The sequence below is a fragment of the Argiope bruennichi genome, chromosome 5, assembly GCF_947563725.1.
Source record: "Argiope bruennichi chromosome 5, qqArgBrue1.1, whole genome shotgun sequence".
In the NCBI taxonomy this organism is placed as follows: domain Eukaryota; kingdom Metazoa; phylum Arthropoda; class Arachnida; order Araneae; family Araneidae; genus Argiope; species Argiope bruennichi.
Genome location: NC_079155.1, coordinates 95,966,543 through 95,984,950, shown reverse-complemented (window position 1 = coordinate 95,984,950; position 18,408 = coordinate 95,966,543). Strand labels below are relative to the sequence as shown.

The window sequence follows — 18,408 nt, the reverse complement described above, 5'->3', positions numbered from 1 at the left end:
TCGAGGGGAATAGTTTACAATTCTAAGTAATTGTTCAGTAATTCAAAGTAATTGTAACAACTATCTAGATGAAAAATTAATATATACTCAAATCATTGATTTTTGTTTAAAAGACTGACTTGGAGAAATAAATAAAATAAAGTGGGGGAAATAAATAAAATATTTTGATTTTAAATTTATAAAACATTATCTCCTTTATATTTGTAAATTACTGTAATTTCCTATTTTAATCCTTAAGAGCGCTATACACTGTCTCGATAAATTTCCAATAGTTATTTTATTATAATACACATTGCTTTCCTGCAAATACGTAACACCATTTTGAATTTAAATTTTTAAAAAGAGCTGAAAATTCATTATTAACTTTTCGGTCCAAAAAAATTGAATAGCATATTTCTTCGATTCTAGTAAAATTAGAAGCAGAGGATTATATAAATTCCATTTTGCCGAAACCTTTTCATATTTTAACGAAATAAATTGAAGAAATTCGGAGAATTGTAGTTACGCTTGTTTAAATGGCATAAATTAGCGCAAATGAGATCTTCTTGCTCTGTATAAGTTTCAGTGTGAGGATTTTTCCTTAATGCATGTCACAATGAAAATAAATCAGGAGATATTTCATTCCCTTCGTATGTCTCATCTTAATGTGTCCAATGCATTTGTCTGCAGAATTAGTGTTACCATCATTTTCGTCAGATACTGACTAAGTTCTAAGAGACAGAGCCATCATCATCATCAGTTACAAAAATGGAGCACTTAGTACAGTAATGGGTAGTATTAGGGAGTTAGTTGAGATGAGAAGTAAAAAAAAAAGGAACATTTGCTCCTCCTTGCTGTACTGAGAAATTCGATTTCCCATTTTATTTTCGAAACTACCAAGAACAGAGATATAGATAAAGACAAAAACCGTGGTAATGACTTCAGTTATAGAATTGGAAATAAGCGATATGTGTATTATTGAATCGAATAAAACTGAATTCATTGTTTTTTGTTCCTCTACTGCAACTTAACTGAAATTTGTTCCATGAAACGCCTTTACTTTGCAAGTACATCACTCTAAGATTAGGTAGTTATAGATACTATTTTTTTGCATTATTTATAGTTTTATATATTGAAACTTCAGGATTATGCATTTATACAAAAATGAATGACATTTTATGAAATAAACAAAATACTTGTATATTTGTACAGTGAATACTTCCATATTATAATTTTAATATTCTTCAGTTATAATGTTTAAATTAAGTATATAGATAAAAATAATATTAATTGAATATTCTAACAATTTTATGTACTCATTATAACACCAGATATTCATTATTACGATTATACATTCATTAGTTCATTTTGAATAAAAATATATTATTATTATTATTGCATTTTACAATTATGACACCGATAATTCAACAATTCATTAACTCTTTCGGGAGGGGAGGTCTATATACTAGACGCACGCATGGGACGAAGCATAAGCGAAAGAATCATCTCCAGGGGCGTCGCTAAGCCTTTTAAAAGAAAAAAATAGCAAAAATAAATTTTAAGTCCTAACGTACTCTTTTTTTTCTACTTTTTTTAGATTATTAGTTCATTCATAATATTAGCACATTCTTTCTCTGACAAATTGCGTTTTTTGTGTTTGTTTTTTACATAATATACCGAAACCAAGGCTTTCCGTAATAAAAAAAGAAGTGCTTGAAATATATCCAAACGCTACGCAAAATATAACATAAATGACAAAAAAGGAGAAGAGATAAAAAGAAAAAACGCGATTGATTCTATCATATGAAAAGTTGTACAACCCAACTCTGTTTATTTATATTACTCTCTACTACTATTACCCTCCCCCGCAACAGCCGATGTGTAAAATACAAAAGTGAGGTTCAATATGAGCAAACTGAAGGTCAGGATAGTAAAACTATATTTATTTTAATAAGTAATGGGCGCAGGGAGCCATGTAGTGGCGATTAAAAATTATTCCGGTTAAAAACGCACATATGCATCACCGTCGATGCACCACGTGTTCGATTTCCAGCAATGCAACGGGTGCCTGTTTGAGACGTTCACTGGTGATACAAGCCCATCGAGAAAGGGTTAAATTTAAAATGCCACAGACTAGAATAAGAGGCGGTGTTGGTGATCTAAACTGACTGCTCCAGAAAGTTGAGGCATGGCTTTCTTAATCTGTGAAATTTCAGTAAAAGCCAAGTTTGACACTGAAATAGTATTGTAGAGCATTTCTCTCATCTATGTTTTGTATGTTTTTTGAGATTATTACTGTAAACCTGTAGACATGCATCATAAATCTAACAATTAATTGTTACACTATTTGTACTGTTTAATGTATCAAAATGTTACTCCTCTTTATATATTTATTTCATGTCTACCATTTGCATAGCCGTTTGCTATTTATGCAATGAAGAAACAATTATATAATTCTTTCCAAAATATAATTGGAAATATAGCATTCTAATTATTACAGATACAATATATAAAATCATTTGCATATCTGAGTTTTTTTGTCTTTATCTTTAAAAATTAACAATGAAACTGTGCAGTTTCCAACATATTACCAATATAACAATATTGATTTTCCGCATTCTCACAATATTCCATAAAACATACACAGAAATTGAGTCATAATTTATAGCATTTAATTTACTAAAAAGATATTTTCCATGAAACAAAATGCAAAAATTTCAACATTTTTAATTAAATACAAAAATTTGAAAACATAATGTAATAATTGTGATATTTCTCTTATTGTACTGTATTTTTTCATCCTTCCAACAAACGTCTATTATAAAGCTTTCAATACAACATACTAATAAATAAATGTAGTTTAAGCGATTCGAATGCATTATGCTTTTTAAACAGTTATCTATTCTTCTTAAAAAAGCATGAATATATATATAAATTTACAAACATTATTCGAATATTTTTCATAAAAAATATTTTTCTCTAATTTCAGATCAAAATAAAATAGATGAAGAAGATGAAATTGCACACTCATTAGAGGAAAAAAAATGTTTAAAAAATGACTTCTTGAATTTCAACTTGTGATTGCAAAATGGCTCAAATGGACGCAATCAACTTCGCATTCCTGACAGATTTCATGAACTTTACCAACAACTTTAATGTACTGAATGCATCTTGCAATGGAACGACCAATGGGTCATGCATGGACGTGTCCACCTCTACTGAAACTGAAGCAACAGAGAAAGTGTTTTGGGCATTATTACTTATACCACTCCCACTGGTGGCTGTTGTGGGAAACATTTTGGTTATTTTGAGCGTGTATAAAGAGAAAAATTTGCAGACTGTAACGAACTATTTCATTGTGAGCCTAGCTTTTGCCGATCTTTTAGTAGCTGCAGTTGTTATGCCCTTTGCTGTCTACGTATTGGTAAGTAAAATACGATTTTTACTATGGTTGATATAATTATTCTATGTAATTTTAGTTCTCATAAATTTTTGTGGCAAACAAATACTGAAGATTAATTTAAAATGCATTTTGTAGTGTTATTTTAATATTTTTTTTTATTTTTATACATGAGCTGAATTGATAGTCCATGTTAAATTTTAGTTAATTTTTTAACTCTAATTCTTTACTGTGTTTTGTTTAAATGATAAAATATTGAAATAATAATTGTCACTAAAAGACAGTAAAGAAAATTTCAAAAGAATCTGACAAGTATTTTACTTCAATGAAAATGCACACATTTTGTACTAAAAACTCCATTTTTGTAAAGTTGAGTTTTCTTTTTATTTATTTTTTGATAAGAAAAATTGTGCCACAGACCTACAATTTTTTGTTGTTGTTGTTGTTGTTGGTGGTGGTGGTGGTTGTGTTGGAATTCAATTTCACTATTCTTCATCGAATACAAGTTTCAAAAAAATATTTTAAAATAAAAGTATAATGAATAAAAGATTAAAAGGGGGAATTAGAATAAAAGAATAAGAAGGGGATAAAAAAGATTTAATTAAGTATGATTTACATCTTAAAATATATCAAAATCATATATTGGATACTTTTAACTGCATTGAAAAAATAAAATTGTATCCCCAAATTACATTTTTGCGAATTTAAACCTTCTTTTTTTTATTTTATTAAAAGAAAAAAGCGCTACAGAAATCTATAATTGTTAGAACAGAAATCTATAATTTCAAAAATCATTTTGATAATAAAAAGATTTAAGAAATAAAAATAATATTTCAACAAATAGAATTTACATCTTTAAAAATCATTAAATAAAATTGTATCATATATTGAAAGCAATAATTTTTGACAATTCTTACATATCATAACAATGAAACATTTGAGAAAAACATTGTTACATGAACGACTGGAAAATATCAAAGGTATGTCAATTTTCCCAACATACTAATCATCTATCTAATGTATCAAACTCAGCAAGAAAAACTTTAAAAGTGCTTTGCATCGATCTGTTGTCTTTCGTTTTGACTTGGTTTTGCTGTTTCAGAATATTATTCGTTTAGATACAGGAAAGATCGTTAAAAAATTTGCTTAATGATCTTGCTATTTTTAAACTACTGGAATTCTTCGATTGTAGAATTATTTTCATGCGTGACCAATTGGAAACTGCTATAATTGTTGATGAAGATTGTTTTGAATAAATCGTTATTTCATATTCGAAAGAATATGTACCTAATTTCATTGTAAACGTCGATAATTATGTACTAAATGGCATGGAAACCTGTCTTCAAGCGTTAAGCTCTTTTAATAGCTATTCATAAATAACTCCAAAACATTCAAATGTTTCTGCAAAAAAGTTTATTAATTTTTTTTTCTTAAACCAACATTTCTTCTAATTTATATTATGCATTTATATCCCTTAGGTGTATCTACATCCTCAACTAAATAATAAAATCAACTAAATTAAATAATTAAGATGAACATTTTAGCTTGCTGGAAGGTTTTTGGTTTGCAGATTAATTAACCCTAATTTTTATTATCTCGAGAAAGATTCCTATTTTGCTGAAACTTAAGATTATAATACATGTAATAGTTATACAAAGTTGTTGTTGTATACTCGAGCATAGCAATTGTAGTTGTATAGCAATAGAAAGACAATTATTGATAAAATTTTAATTCTACTATCATGTGTGTAAGAATTTATGTATTGGATTTACCTCTTACATTAGATAATATTTAGGGAATAGAAACACATGATTATTCTACAGATATGATAAATAGATAATTCATAATTATATTAAAAAATCTTCAAAACTAAGTATGCATACACCATAGATTTGAAAAGGAAATAAAAGCTGCTTTAAAGATTTGTTTTTTGAAATATAACTTTTTATTCAATTTATATATTACTTTTTGTCATTTTTAATCACGTTCTAATGTATCTTCCGGGCACTTCCGAAAGGATTTGAAAAGTTTCCAACATAGTGGCTGGTGGGTATACAGAAATAGTATGGAGTTGGCTACCTTCTACCGAAAACATTATGTACCTATAATGAGAAATTCTGGGCCGTGTCCGATGATGGTCCTCAAGAATCAATTATATTTCCTTCAAAATCTATAGTGGTGTTTAGGTCATTCATAATTTTCAAAGCCTTCAAATCAGGATGGAAAACTTTTATGGTTGTGGTTACATTCTGATTGATATATAAATTTAAAAAAAATCTTCTCGAGGAATTTTTCTGAATTTCAGTTAATCGACGAGTATTCAATATAAATTAATTCATCTGCTAAAGAAAAATTATTGAGTTATTTATAACTATTAATATTGTTTTAAATTTATAAGTTTATTTACATATATTCACACTCTTTTAAAAATAATAAAATATTACTCTTTTATTTTTACAAAGATCTAAATTTGCTTAACATTTTCACTTTTTAATGATTAGAATATGAACCTGCATAATGAATTTTTACAATTAAGCTTTTAAAGAAATAAAAAAACTAAAAAAAACATGATCATTATGAATGTGTCCAAAAATAATGCTTAATCGCTTGTTCCAGTAACTTTCAAAACTAAAAGAAATTTGGATAGCAAAAGTATATTTTATAGAGTAATGGTATGCTGAAATCCAAATATAAAAATGCTTGTAAAATACTAACAGTTGTAGATTTTTATTGAAAAAAATAGAATAGAATGACGCTGCAAACCTCATCAATTTTTACTTAATTTTTTTCCCTACCTGTCGCTCTATATTTCTGCTAATGATGATCTGTGCAATGACTTTAAAAGAATCATTCTTTTTCTTTGAGCTTAGTTAAGACACGATAATTAAAATCAGATTGCGATGAAAGTTTCAAGTGTTATATTGAAAAATTCAGTTTCATTTTAGTTAAAAGATGATTAGTGAAAAATGAAGCAATATCCTTGCAGTCACAATCCTCATTTTTCTTTTTCTTCATGCGTTTTATATTTTTCAAGAGAAAGAAATTCACTTTTTTTTAAAATCATTGTGTCTTCAAATTATTTTAAATTAGATGATTTTCAAGACGGAAGTATTGTTCGTGCTTTATTTCAATTAAATTTTCTAAGCATGAATTGATTTTTAGAATTCTCAGAATAGATTTTTTTTTAATTCAAAGTATATTAACCAATAAAATAGTGTTATTTATACCTTTTTATGTCTATTACGCACATGAACTTTTAAAATACAGTTAAGTACCACAACGTTGAAGCGTCATTATTAACATAATCTCTAGGATAAAGAAGGACACCCCTTTTTCCTATTCCTGTAAATAATAAAAGTAATAGGGATTCATTCCTCATTCAAATTAATAGAAATTTTAATGAATATCAACGATAATTCCTTTTATACCAGAGGATAGAATTTTAATTCTTCATTGGCTTTAGAATCATCAAATACATGTTACATGATTTGTATCATTTCTTCATTTTAATGGGCAGACGAATTTTCAATGAAAAAAAAAACTGTATTCAATTTTTAATATTTATATTTTTTGTGATTAATTACATGCATCCTTACGAAAAAGCGTGTTTATGAAATAGAAAAGATTTTGAATAATAAGGATATATTACATATTAAAATTACTTCACTTTCAAAAAATAAAGTGTTTTGATTTTTTTTAAATTAATGTTCCTATAACAATTTACACTCTGTATTAATTTTTATGGAAACTATTAAACCTTGAATGTTATTATTAATTAGTTATTCTATGTGTATTCTGCATGTAAAATGAGATTTAAGTAAATACGTTTTTCGAAACATTTTTAAAATAGAAGATGTATCTCATTAATATCTTAATTAAAGCATGTAAAACAGCACCTAATTATTTTTAGATCATTATCTTCAGCTTAAAGCATTTTAAAACCACAGTCAGGTTAAGATGCAATCACTGTTTGAAAGAAAGGTAATTATGAAACTAAAATTATGCAGCATATATAATATCACAATGTGTAGTATAATTGAAACTTTTATGTTTATTTCATTGATGAAATTAGGGTAAATTTTGGTTCCATACAAAAATAATTATATGACTTAAAGAATGCCATTTAATCTTCTCTTTTCATGACGAAGTAAATTTCCATTTTTGCTCAAAAATTTGCATTTTTATATGATTTTCTTTCTGAAATTTGTGCATATTGTTTACTTTTTATAATATGCAGTGCATGTATATTCTAGAAACTCATTTTAAATACAATTTTGAAATCATTTAACAAAGATAACTTTGTATCACACAAAATTTTAAACAAATGAAAGCTAATATTTCTTTTTCCAACAGAAATGCAGAAGCAAAACTGGATCACCAAGATGAGCATAGTTTAAAATGGTAGTAGTGGCTGCATCTATTGTACTTAAATAGATTTTCTGTGATGTTTTATATTCAGTTGTTAATAATTCTAAATTATCGCTATTATTATACTCATTCTGATTATTATTATTTCTCTACAAGAATTTCTCTTTGTAAAAATATTGCAGCTGACAATTTCCTAAAATGATTTATAAGACTTTTGTTACTTTTTATTTCTACCCAGCTAAGTCAACTAATTATCATTAATTGGCTAAATAATTAGAATTAAAAAAATCACATGGAAAGAAATCTGGTAAAAGAAGACAGTCCTCTGTGTTGTGTCTAGTGCTTGGTCAATAATTCTTGAATGTACATTCATTATCTTTTGCATAAAACTCGACGACATAGAACAACAATAATCTTTGTATAATATTGCTTGCTGTTTGAAATTTTGATTCTCTGATGTTCAATCAAGGTGCTCAATCCATAACTCACATAGAAAGCGAGCTATCGTGTTTAAGCTTCGATGTGATAATAATAAAAAATTCAATACGTACTTATCTCCTTACTCTATATGCAATATGCTGTTTATATATATATATAAGTTTTAATATAAAATGACATTTCACATTTAAACGTTGTATCCAACTAAGGATTTTGCAATTTCCTGAGGCGACATATTTAGAGTAATTACTACGAACTACAATTTAGTCATATTTAGGGATTTAGGGATTGCAATACCGGTATACCGGGATACCAAATACCGGTATTTTGAGCCATTTGTACAATTTTGTAATACCGGTATTCGCAAGTTTAAATACCGCTTTTTCGGTATTTACTAAAAATTTGTAAAATTGCCTCCACTATATGTTCAGGGATCGCGAACATAGCAAAATAGTAATACGTTTTTGTTTTTATGTCTCCCTAACGGGCGAAATTAATTATCTAAGTAATGACTTAATTAATTTCTTAAATCTAAATGAGCGAAGCATGGATTATCCATGAAAGAAAATATTGTATCCATAACGACTGATGTAACAACAATTATAAAAAAAGTTGGAAAGTTGATTGGTGCAAATCAGCAGTTGTGCTGTGCACATGGAATTCAATTAGGATTAATAGATGCATTATACCAAAAAAATAAAGAATAGAAGAATCCAAATACTGTGGATATAGAAACTTCGGATTCCAATTTTGAAAAGAATAAGAGAGAGAGAGGGAGATTGACAACGAAGATAATGACAATGTAATTGTTGAAGAAGATATTGCTAATGAGAATGAAATATTAACCTATCAAGAATTGCTTCCTATAATTTATAAAGTTAGAAAAATTGTTAAAATATTTAAACGATCCCCTATGAAAAAAAGGATATATTACTAAAATATATAATAACTGAAAATAAAACAATGTATGTTAATATTAGATTCTAAAACACGTTGGAACAGTTTACTCCTAATGATGGAACGATTTTTGAAACTGAAAACTCCAATCCAAAAAGCAATAATCGACTGAAACCTGTAAATTAATTTTTCAGATAGTGAATTCGACTTCATATCCAGAACTATATCAACTCTACTTCCAATAAAACTGACTGTTGAGGCATTATGTCGGAGAGATTCTAATTTATTAACAGCTAATGCAACAATAAATCTCATGTTGCAGTCACTGAAAGAACAGCACACATCAATATCTGATGAATTATATATTACATTGAAAACTCGCACAGAAGAAAGGCATACCGAAATAGAAAATGTCTTATGGTATTTACATAATTATAATGATTTTAAAAATTAAAATGAAAAAGATGAAAAGAAAATAACCGATTCAAATCTGATTAAGTTTCGAGTAAATTTTCTAAAAAATTTTTACCCACAAACCTATCTCCATTCAGAAAAATTCGGTTCAATTATCGAAGATTATGATGCCACTACTGTCGATAGTGAAAAGGAATTGTCTCTTGAACAAAAATTAGAATTAGCGATAAATAAAAAAAAAAATTTCAACGAACCAAAATACAATACAGAAATTATCTATATCCAAAACCATCCGACGAGAAATCGATTTATTTGAAGATGATTGATTTAGAGGTAAACACTTGGAAAAAGTATATCGCGGATTGCTAACAGTACCACCAACTAGCGTAGATGCCGAAAGAGCGTTTTCAACAGCTGGTAATTTTTTCACAAAATTACTTTTCAGGCTCAATGACAGTACAATTGATGTATTATGTTTTTTAAGATCACATTTCAAAAATTTCTAATAGTACCACAAAGTGAATAGTGATATTTACACTTTTTTTGTGATTTAAATAAATAAGATGTTTCTTTACTTTTTTGTGATTATATACTGTTATAATTTGTAAGTTACAAATTATTTTTTGTGATATTTGCACTCTCTAACCAAACTGGCAAATAAAACAAAGAAACACCTGTGTTTTCTTTCTTTTTCTAAAATTTCTAATACCGGTATTAAAACCGGTATCCCGGTATTAAGATTTAAAAAATACCGAATACCGGTATTGAAATTTTGGTCCGGTATTGCAATCCCTAGTCATATTATATCGTAATTTTAATTACCAAATACGGAGACAACCCTTATATTCTCTGCAGTTTTCATCAAACGAATAAATATGAGAAGAAATTGTGAATTTTAGATTATAGTTGTGAATTCTTGACACCATCCTAAATATCTTATTTTATAGAGAATACAGGTATCGAAATCGGTAATGAGGTTTATAAAGGTAAGTTTTAACATAAGTTTATCATATTCAATTAAAAATTTATTAATCTGAAAGGAACATTATATAAGTATTAGAAATAAAAACATTATCTTTTATAAAAATATGCATTATATAGAAACATTTAATATAATAAATGTATACATAAATATATTAATATATTTCAAATACCCATAGAATGAGTTTTCAGATTTCAAAACAATAGGTCAGGAATTAATTAAGAAATGAAAGACATTCTCTTTTTATTCTTTTTAATTTCATAAAATATTTACATGTTCACCAATAAACTTGTTTTATCCGAAAGAGTTTCTGAAAAGAAATTATTTTATATCGATGTCTATATTTGATCAATAAATTCAACATTTTTTGGTAAAAAAAGATGCGAATAAATCTATTTGCTGGAATACGCTGTGTGGCAGAAGAACCTGATTCTGAAAGTTCCGGGAGTCATGGTGTCTAGTAGTAATATCTTGACTATCGTGCTGGAATTTTTCATGTTTAAAATTCGATTCCTCTGAATAATCGCAGTATAAGGGGTCCTGATGTGAATTTAATCCATTGGGATCAAATATATTCCATGTCTGGTGCAGATATTTGAAAAAGGGGTGCTAGCCTAAATTATCTCTAGTGTGGTTTGAAAACGAGACGTCAATATAACTCAACTAATTTAGAAATTCTGTTTACAAATTTAAAAATTCTAGTTATTTATTATTCAGAAAATGGGAATAAAAATTAGAATTGAAGATAATATATTGTCCCAGCTAAGAAATAAATAAAATAATAATATCATATTTAAAAGCCGACACAAATAGAAAATTTTATTAAATGGTAAATTTTAATTTTTTTTGAAGGGGAAAATATATTTTGTAATTATGCTTGACACTAATTTATATTTAAAAAACAATGCAGTTTCAATATTAAACTAGTTTCCTTTCATTTGTTCATTATAATATTTTATCACTTCCAACATTGCAAGAAAACAACTTTCTCAAATTTATTGCCTTTTCGTCTAGACTACTTAACACTGATACATTTTTATTTTGGATTTATATTAATATCACGAATAACAAAATAATGCACTTTATAAATTATATATTTGAATCGTTGTGTTAGTTTTAAAATATATTCTAGTCTTTACATATTTTTAATTCACAAAAGGTAATTTCAGTTATTATTGACAATTATTTCAAATAGATTTCTTTTTTTGAAAATATGTTTCACTAAATATTTTCTTAAATATGTTTCAATTTTTTTTTCATCTTTTTTTCTGATTTTTTCTCTGCATGTTTCTATTTTTAGTTCATTAAATTTAAAAAATATAATGATTAATGTTACAGGGCTTGCCTTATCTTTATTTAAATGCATTTTATTTTCATTTCATTGATAGCATTTAACTATTGTTTTCAATAAAAACTAATTTTGGTAGATAACGTCCCATTTTATTGACAGTAATGGCAATATACAAAAATACACAGTTGCACAGTTTCTACACTCTTGCATTTATCGTTTTAATGAAATGGTGACTTGTTGTGATTATAAAAAAAAGTAATAACAATAATTTCTCCAATTTTGTTTTATTTTTATTAACTTATATTCATTCTATTAATATATATCTTTTACACAGAAAATTTATTAAAGAAGACAGTCAAATCCTGATTGACCAGGATGTATTTTATATAATATCTAGAAAGTGGTATAATGGTAAAAGGGATGGTATAAATTAAAATTCTTGACGAATAAAATAATATTTCTTTCTATATTTCGTCAATAAATAAATAAATAGAAAATAAATACAAAATAGAGATTATTTTTCTTTCTCTATCGGGTTTAGTATTATTACGTTATATAAAATATAATCAGAAAGTATCTAGGAAAATTTCAAAAAATCTTGAAAGCACGTTAAAAGTTTCATAAAAATTGAATATGAAATTGAACATACCGGGTGTTTCAAAAATGACCGGTATATTTCAAAAATCAATAAAAACTAAATGGGTAGCGATAGAAATATAACGTTTGATGCAATATGCTTGGGACGACAGTAAATTTTCAGGCAGACAAACTTTCAAATTTAGTTACAATTTACAAAAACAGATGGCGCTGCAGGAGATTCGAAAGATATAGAAGAAAACGCAGTCTGATTTTGCCATTCTGTAAGTCGTCTTTCTGTTTTAAGCGTGTGCTGTTCACAGATTTTAAGTTTTTTGTGAAAAAATGGTTTATTCCTTAGAACAAAGGATTTTTCTGGTGTTGGAATTCCACCGCGTAGAACACACACGCAGAAAGTTTAAGGTAACCAAAGAGCCGAAAAGCGATACAATAAAGGATCTGTTTGAAAAATTTTGAAATCGCTAGACATGAACCCCTGCGACTTCTTTCTGTGGGGACACTTGAAAGATCAGGTGAACCGCCACAATCCAGAAACAATTGAACAACTGAAGCAATACGTCTATTCTGTATGTGAAGTCATCCCGCCTGAGACGTTTACACGGTGTTCTGCTCATTTCATTCTGAGATTAAGCCATGTTATTGCTGCGCATGGTGGATATTTGGAAAATATAGTAGGCTAGATTTTTTTCCAGACTGCAGCGCCATCTTCTGTTGAAAATTGTAACTACTTTCGCAAGTTTTTCTGCCTGAAAATTTACTGTTCTCCCAAGCATATTGCAACAAACAGTGTATTTTTATCTCTGCCCGTTTAGTTTTTATTGATTTTTGAAATATACCGGTCATTTTTGAAACACCCGGTATCTTTGTTTGGTTAGTTATTGGAATGCTTAAGTCAAGAAAACTTTTGAAGATTACTAACTGTTAAGATGGGTCCTCTTAATTTCTACCATGATCACATTATTTGTAAAGCTGACATTTCTTTGTAAATGCAGTATAAAGTTCAGCATTTGAGATGATTTTATTGACTATGAATAAAATCTCGAAGCAACATCGCCTTTCACAAAATATTATCTGCGGACATGAATATGAAGCATATTCACATTGCTAATTAATGTGGATTTTGTTATCATTCATTTCTGCACTCCAGAACTTTCTCTACATTCTAGACATCAATATTCTAGCTCTACGTTTTCAGACAAATTATGTGAAGAAAAATGATTATATTATATACCTTATTCCAACATATCTCCCATATATTTGCAACAACTGCATTAATTGCAATTAATTTTGAATTAACCCGTTTTCCCAAAAACATTTTACATTTGTCCTTTTTTATATAATTTAGGCATCATGTTTGTTACTAAATACTATTTTGCATTTATCTATTGAACATAATTAATAAAATTAAAAATAAGCAATTTGAACAAAAAAAAACTATTATATTGCATATAATTATAAAAAATAACAAATGGTTGTCAGATAATAAAAGATTATTGTAATGATAATATATCAAGAAATTCTCTTTTATTGTCCCTGTGGTTGTTAAGACGCTTCAAAGTATTATATTTAATAATTAATACTCAAAGGATTTAAAATTTCTTTTTCCTTTAATTTTATTTATGAGAAAAAAAATCTATTTTAAAATGCGTGCAGCTTATAAAATAAATGGTACATTAATGGCATATTTTTCTGAATAAAATACCTTTTCTTTGTTATAATTATTTTTCTATCTCTAATTTTACCTATTGTAAGCTCAATTGGGAACGAATGATCACAGTAAATTTTTGTTTCATTTTTTAATTGCATGTTTGCATCAATTCAACAGATTTTATGTTATGCAGTGAATATCATTTAAAATTCTGTACTTTCAGAAGCGTATGCAAATAACTTTTTAATATTCAAATGTCTTTTTATGTATTAACATTATGTATTCAGATCTCATGGCATTTATGCACATTATAAAAGCACTCGAGAGATTTCCCGAAGGTATGAGAATGTTGCATAATAGGAATATTATATAAAGGCGATATTCACGTATAATGAAAAGAGTATTTTTTGGAGAAAAAATACTTTAAAATAGATATGTACAGCTCTGTTTTCCAAACAACTTATTATATAATGAATTAAATTAAATTTATGCCAGAGAAAGAGGGAAGTGTGTATTCATTTTCAAATTAATAGCTCGTAAAAGATTTTATAAAATTCAGTAAAGTTTATTTTGTTATTAAAATGTTTTATTAAACATTTTACCAATTTAAAAAAAATATTTTGCTGGATAAAAAAAATAATTTAAATTAAAAGTAACCAGTTTTGAAATTTAATTCTGATGCTAATTAATTGTTTTATTCATAGTTGTTAACTATTCATTTATGATATTTAATAAAATTTAGTTTAATATTAATGTTGTTTATCTATTTTCGGCCTTAGAAGTAAAACCTTTAAAAATTATTTTAGTTTTTGGAAAAAAATGTTTGAAACTCAAAAAGAATTTAAGTATTATTTTAAATATGATGATTATTTAATAGATTATCGGAAAATTTCATTAATAATTTCTATAACAACTGATAATACGGGAAGAAATTTTATAATATAAAAAACTAAAATGAATAATATTTAACATGTCGGAAATAAGATAATACATTGCTATAAGAAATTTTACAAATCTCAAAAGTGAATTTAAAACCAATACAAATGTTTCATATTCGTTTACATCATTTGCTTAGTTCTTTAATTCTAGTATATTAAATGAAAAGTTTTTCAGTTAAAGATATATATATTTTAAAAAAATAAACCCATGAATTCAAGTAATCAAATGAATTTTTTCAGAAAATTGCATTCAGTATGCTTTAGAAAATAAATTCCTGAGTATAATTAAAATATTAACTTGATATTAATAGTTTTACTTAGAAGAAAAAATTAGTTTTCTGAGGATATTATAGTCATATCTATATCAAACTTAAAATATAATAATAATAATAATAATACTGTTATTACTATTATCATTTCTCTTTAAAGAATTTTAGAAACTTTAAATAATCTCTGCTTCAAAACAAAAACAATTTTCAGTTTTGATTTTCACTTTCAAATTTCAAATACAGCAGAAAATATTTTTTTTTTTTGAAATTAATATGGGCAATGAAGTCATTTTGACCATTTTCTATTTTTTCACAAAAAATTCATTTTTACTAAATATTTTTTTTTTATTTAAGAAAAAAGGAAGTAATGGAAATAATTTATTTTATTTATGATGAATTAATATATTTCTATCTAAAATAATTCAAATAAATAAAAAAAAAAATTTTTTTAAAAAGTCGAAAAAAAAATGAAAAAAATATCAAAAATTTATTTGGGCAAAAGTTTTTAAATCATTACTAAAATGTCACGAAAACTACACAAAAAGATTACAAAGATCTTATGACAGAATTGTGACTAATTGTGCAAAAGAAGGTAATTAGAATAATTGAAATCTTCGCATTAATAGAACGCTCCTAGCAATTTTTCACCGATATTTCACCGATTCTCGATAATAAAACTATGTGCTAAATGTTTAAATTATATATATTACACCGTGAATTGTTGAATTACTTTTATATTTCTTTCATTATAAAGTAATTCTTGCATTTGTAAAGTAACTCAATGATGCGGATAATGATGATGCATTGATTGAAATATTAATAAAGCAGACAAAGTAAAATTATATAAAAACTTTTTTGATACATATTTAGATTTAAGAGATAGTTAAAAAAATGTTTGATGTTCGATAATATGAAAAATGACTTAATCATCTTCTTTCTAAATCATTTGAGTTTAGGTATCTCATAATATTAAAAATATGGAATTCCTCTGCACTTCCTTCAAAAACCACCATGACAACATGCGTTCTTATGGAGTTAATGCGCGAAGAAGAAACCCTGCTTAACTGACAACTAATAAGCAAATGTAAGCACGGATATCTTTTGAAGATTCTCAGAACATCTCTCTATCTCGTAAAATCTATCTGGACTAGCATATTTAATGAACAAATTATACAAAATGGATATTCAATCAATCACAAAGAAAGATACAACAATTTTGGAGTGATCTGTAGGCGTCTCGGGTGCTTACCACAGTTTTACTGAAGGGCATGGGGTCTTTCAATATCAATGAAATTAAGGGCGAAGGCAAACAAAAAGTAAAGGTTCATAAGAGCGATTGCTATTATAACAAAATATATTTCCTTTCTAAGATTAATAAAGCAATTATATTGATTTTCAAAAGGAGAAAATTGATTGAAAGGGGAATCAAAACTGCCTTTGGCAAATTCAAGACTGTTATATAGCAGAATGCATGTTATATCGCTTTTAATAAATATAGGTACAAACTCTGATGTCTTATGTACTTTCATCTTATAAATTTAAAAAATTAAAATCGAGGTAAATCATGATTGAGTGATGAAAGCAGATAAATTCCATTCCTGTTAATTATCGTATCAGATGATATAAAGAATAATCTTATTATCCACTTATTCCTTACCTATTTACATACTTTTATCAAATACTATATCTGACTAAATTCATTTGAGGTGGAAATTAAAATTAAAAAAAAATACTGTTGTTTTCATTCTATACTTCAAACCCTAATTTTCTCTATAATTAATTTTGTAATATACAATAAAGTTTCTAATCGGATAATCTATACAAGAATATAAATCTCGAATAGTTCTTAATTATTGTTTGGCAGGCACTTTTACGTTTGAATCTGCAGATATTTACTTAATAAAAATAATTTTTGAAAATATCACATATTAAATCATGGTTTATTAGTTTTCCATAACTTGCTTAAATACGTAACGTATATTTAAATCACGGACAGATAATAATACGAAAATATGAGACATGTAGATATTCCATTTCTAGTGCTTCATATGTTTAACTTCCAATAGTTGAGTGCGTTTAATTATCTAAAAAAAAAATGTTTGTTTGTTTGTTTCTTATGGCACTTGCCACTGACAAGCCCACTGTTACGAAGACAGCGATTTAAGCCTGAGGGGAACATCTCTTATTTTTTATAGCAGCGCCAACTAGGGCCAAGAGTACGACTTTGCCACTCACGCATCACTCATTCGCTTGCACAACCCCTTTTTACAGGAGGGCACATTCACACATCTCACAGATAGAACAACAGAAGAACAACCATGCCCAAACCGGGACTCGAACCCGGGACGCCCAGATCACGGGGAAGACGCGCTACCCCTATGCCAGGACGCCGGCCAAAAAAATTGTTGAGCCACTAAAGGAATCCAAAAACTTTTTTGGTCATTCAACAACTTCTCTCGTCCTGATTCCCCAAACTAGCTCTTAACGAATATAATGCATTGCAAATGATTAAATTTAAAATTTCCTATGTCAACCTATATCATGGCATATAACAAAGCCTTTTTAATATAAGAAGCAATGATTATTATTATTATTTTGCTTTTTTTACCACTGAATTAAATTTATTCTAAATAAAACGAATTTAAGATTTTTTTCAACCACTTTCGCATATATAACTGAGATATAAATCAACAAAGTTTGAGAAATTATCCAAGTGTGAATTATTTCAAAAGCATTGAAGTATCAATATCCTTTTAATCACAAAAGAGAAAAAAGAAACCTTTTCTTTAAAACAAACGAAGTTGGCGACCATATATTACATTGGAGCTGAAAAACCGTCTTGCACAACTGCCGCATGATTTACAGCTTCGATAACGCAAGAGAAGAAAAAATCAGCACTTCGCTTTGTACTATATAAATCATCCCTATTTTTAACGCCCTTCAAGCACATTTTATCAGTTAATCCTTTTCGGTTCTCAGATCATTTATTTTGTGAAAAATCTCTCTCTCTCTATATATAAATTAATTTTTTATAATATAAAATTTACAAAATTAGATTTTTTTATTTATAATACACGAAATTCATCAGAACACCAATATTACTCACTTTTTATAAATATTTCATTATAACATTTTCAATGACTATAAACAATCTATTGTTATGGAAGGAGGTTAATTGAGATCGATT

The 18,408-nt window shown here is 27.1% G+C and overlaps 1 protein-coding gene across 1 annotated transcript in view; it reads left to right on the top strand.

The window, feature by feature from the left end:
• Nucleotides 1-3,028: 3,028 nt before the first annotated feature.
• Nucleotides 3,029-18,408, top strand: part of LOC129969213 (dopamine D2-like receptor) — a 101,421-nt gene continuing 86,041 nt past the window's right edge. The window contains exon 1 of the mRNA XM_056083665.1: nt 3,029-3,403. Coding sequence (XP_055939640.1) covers nt 3,068-3,403 — 336 coding nt within the window. The 5' untranslated portion in view covers nt 3,029-3,067. The remainder of the gene's footprint in view (nt 3,404-18,408) is intronic.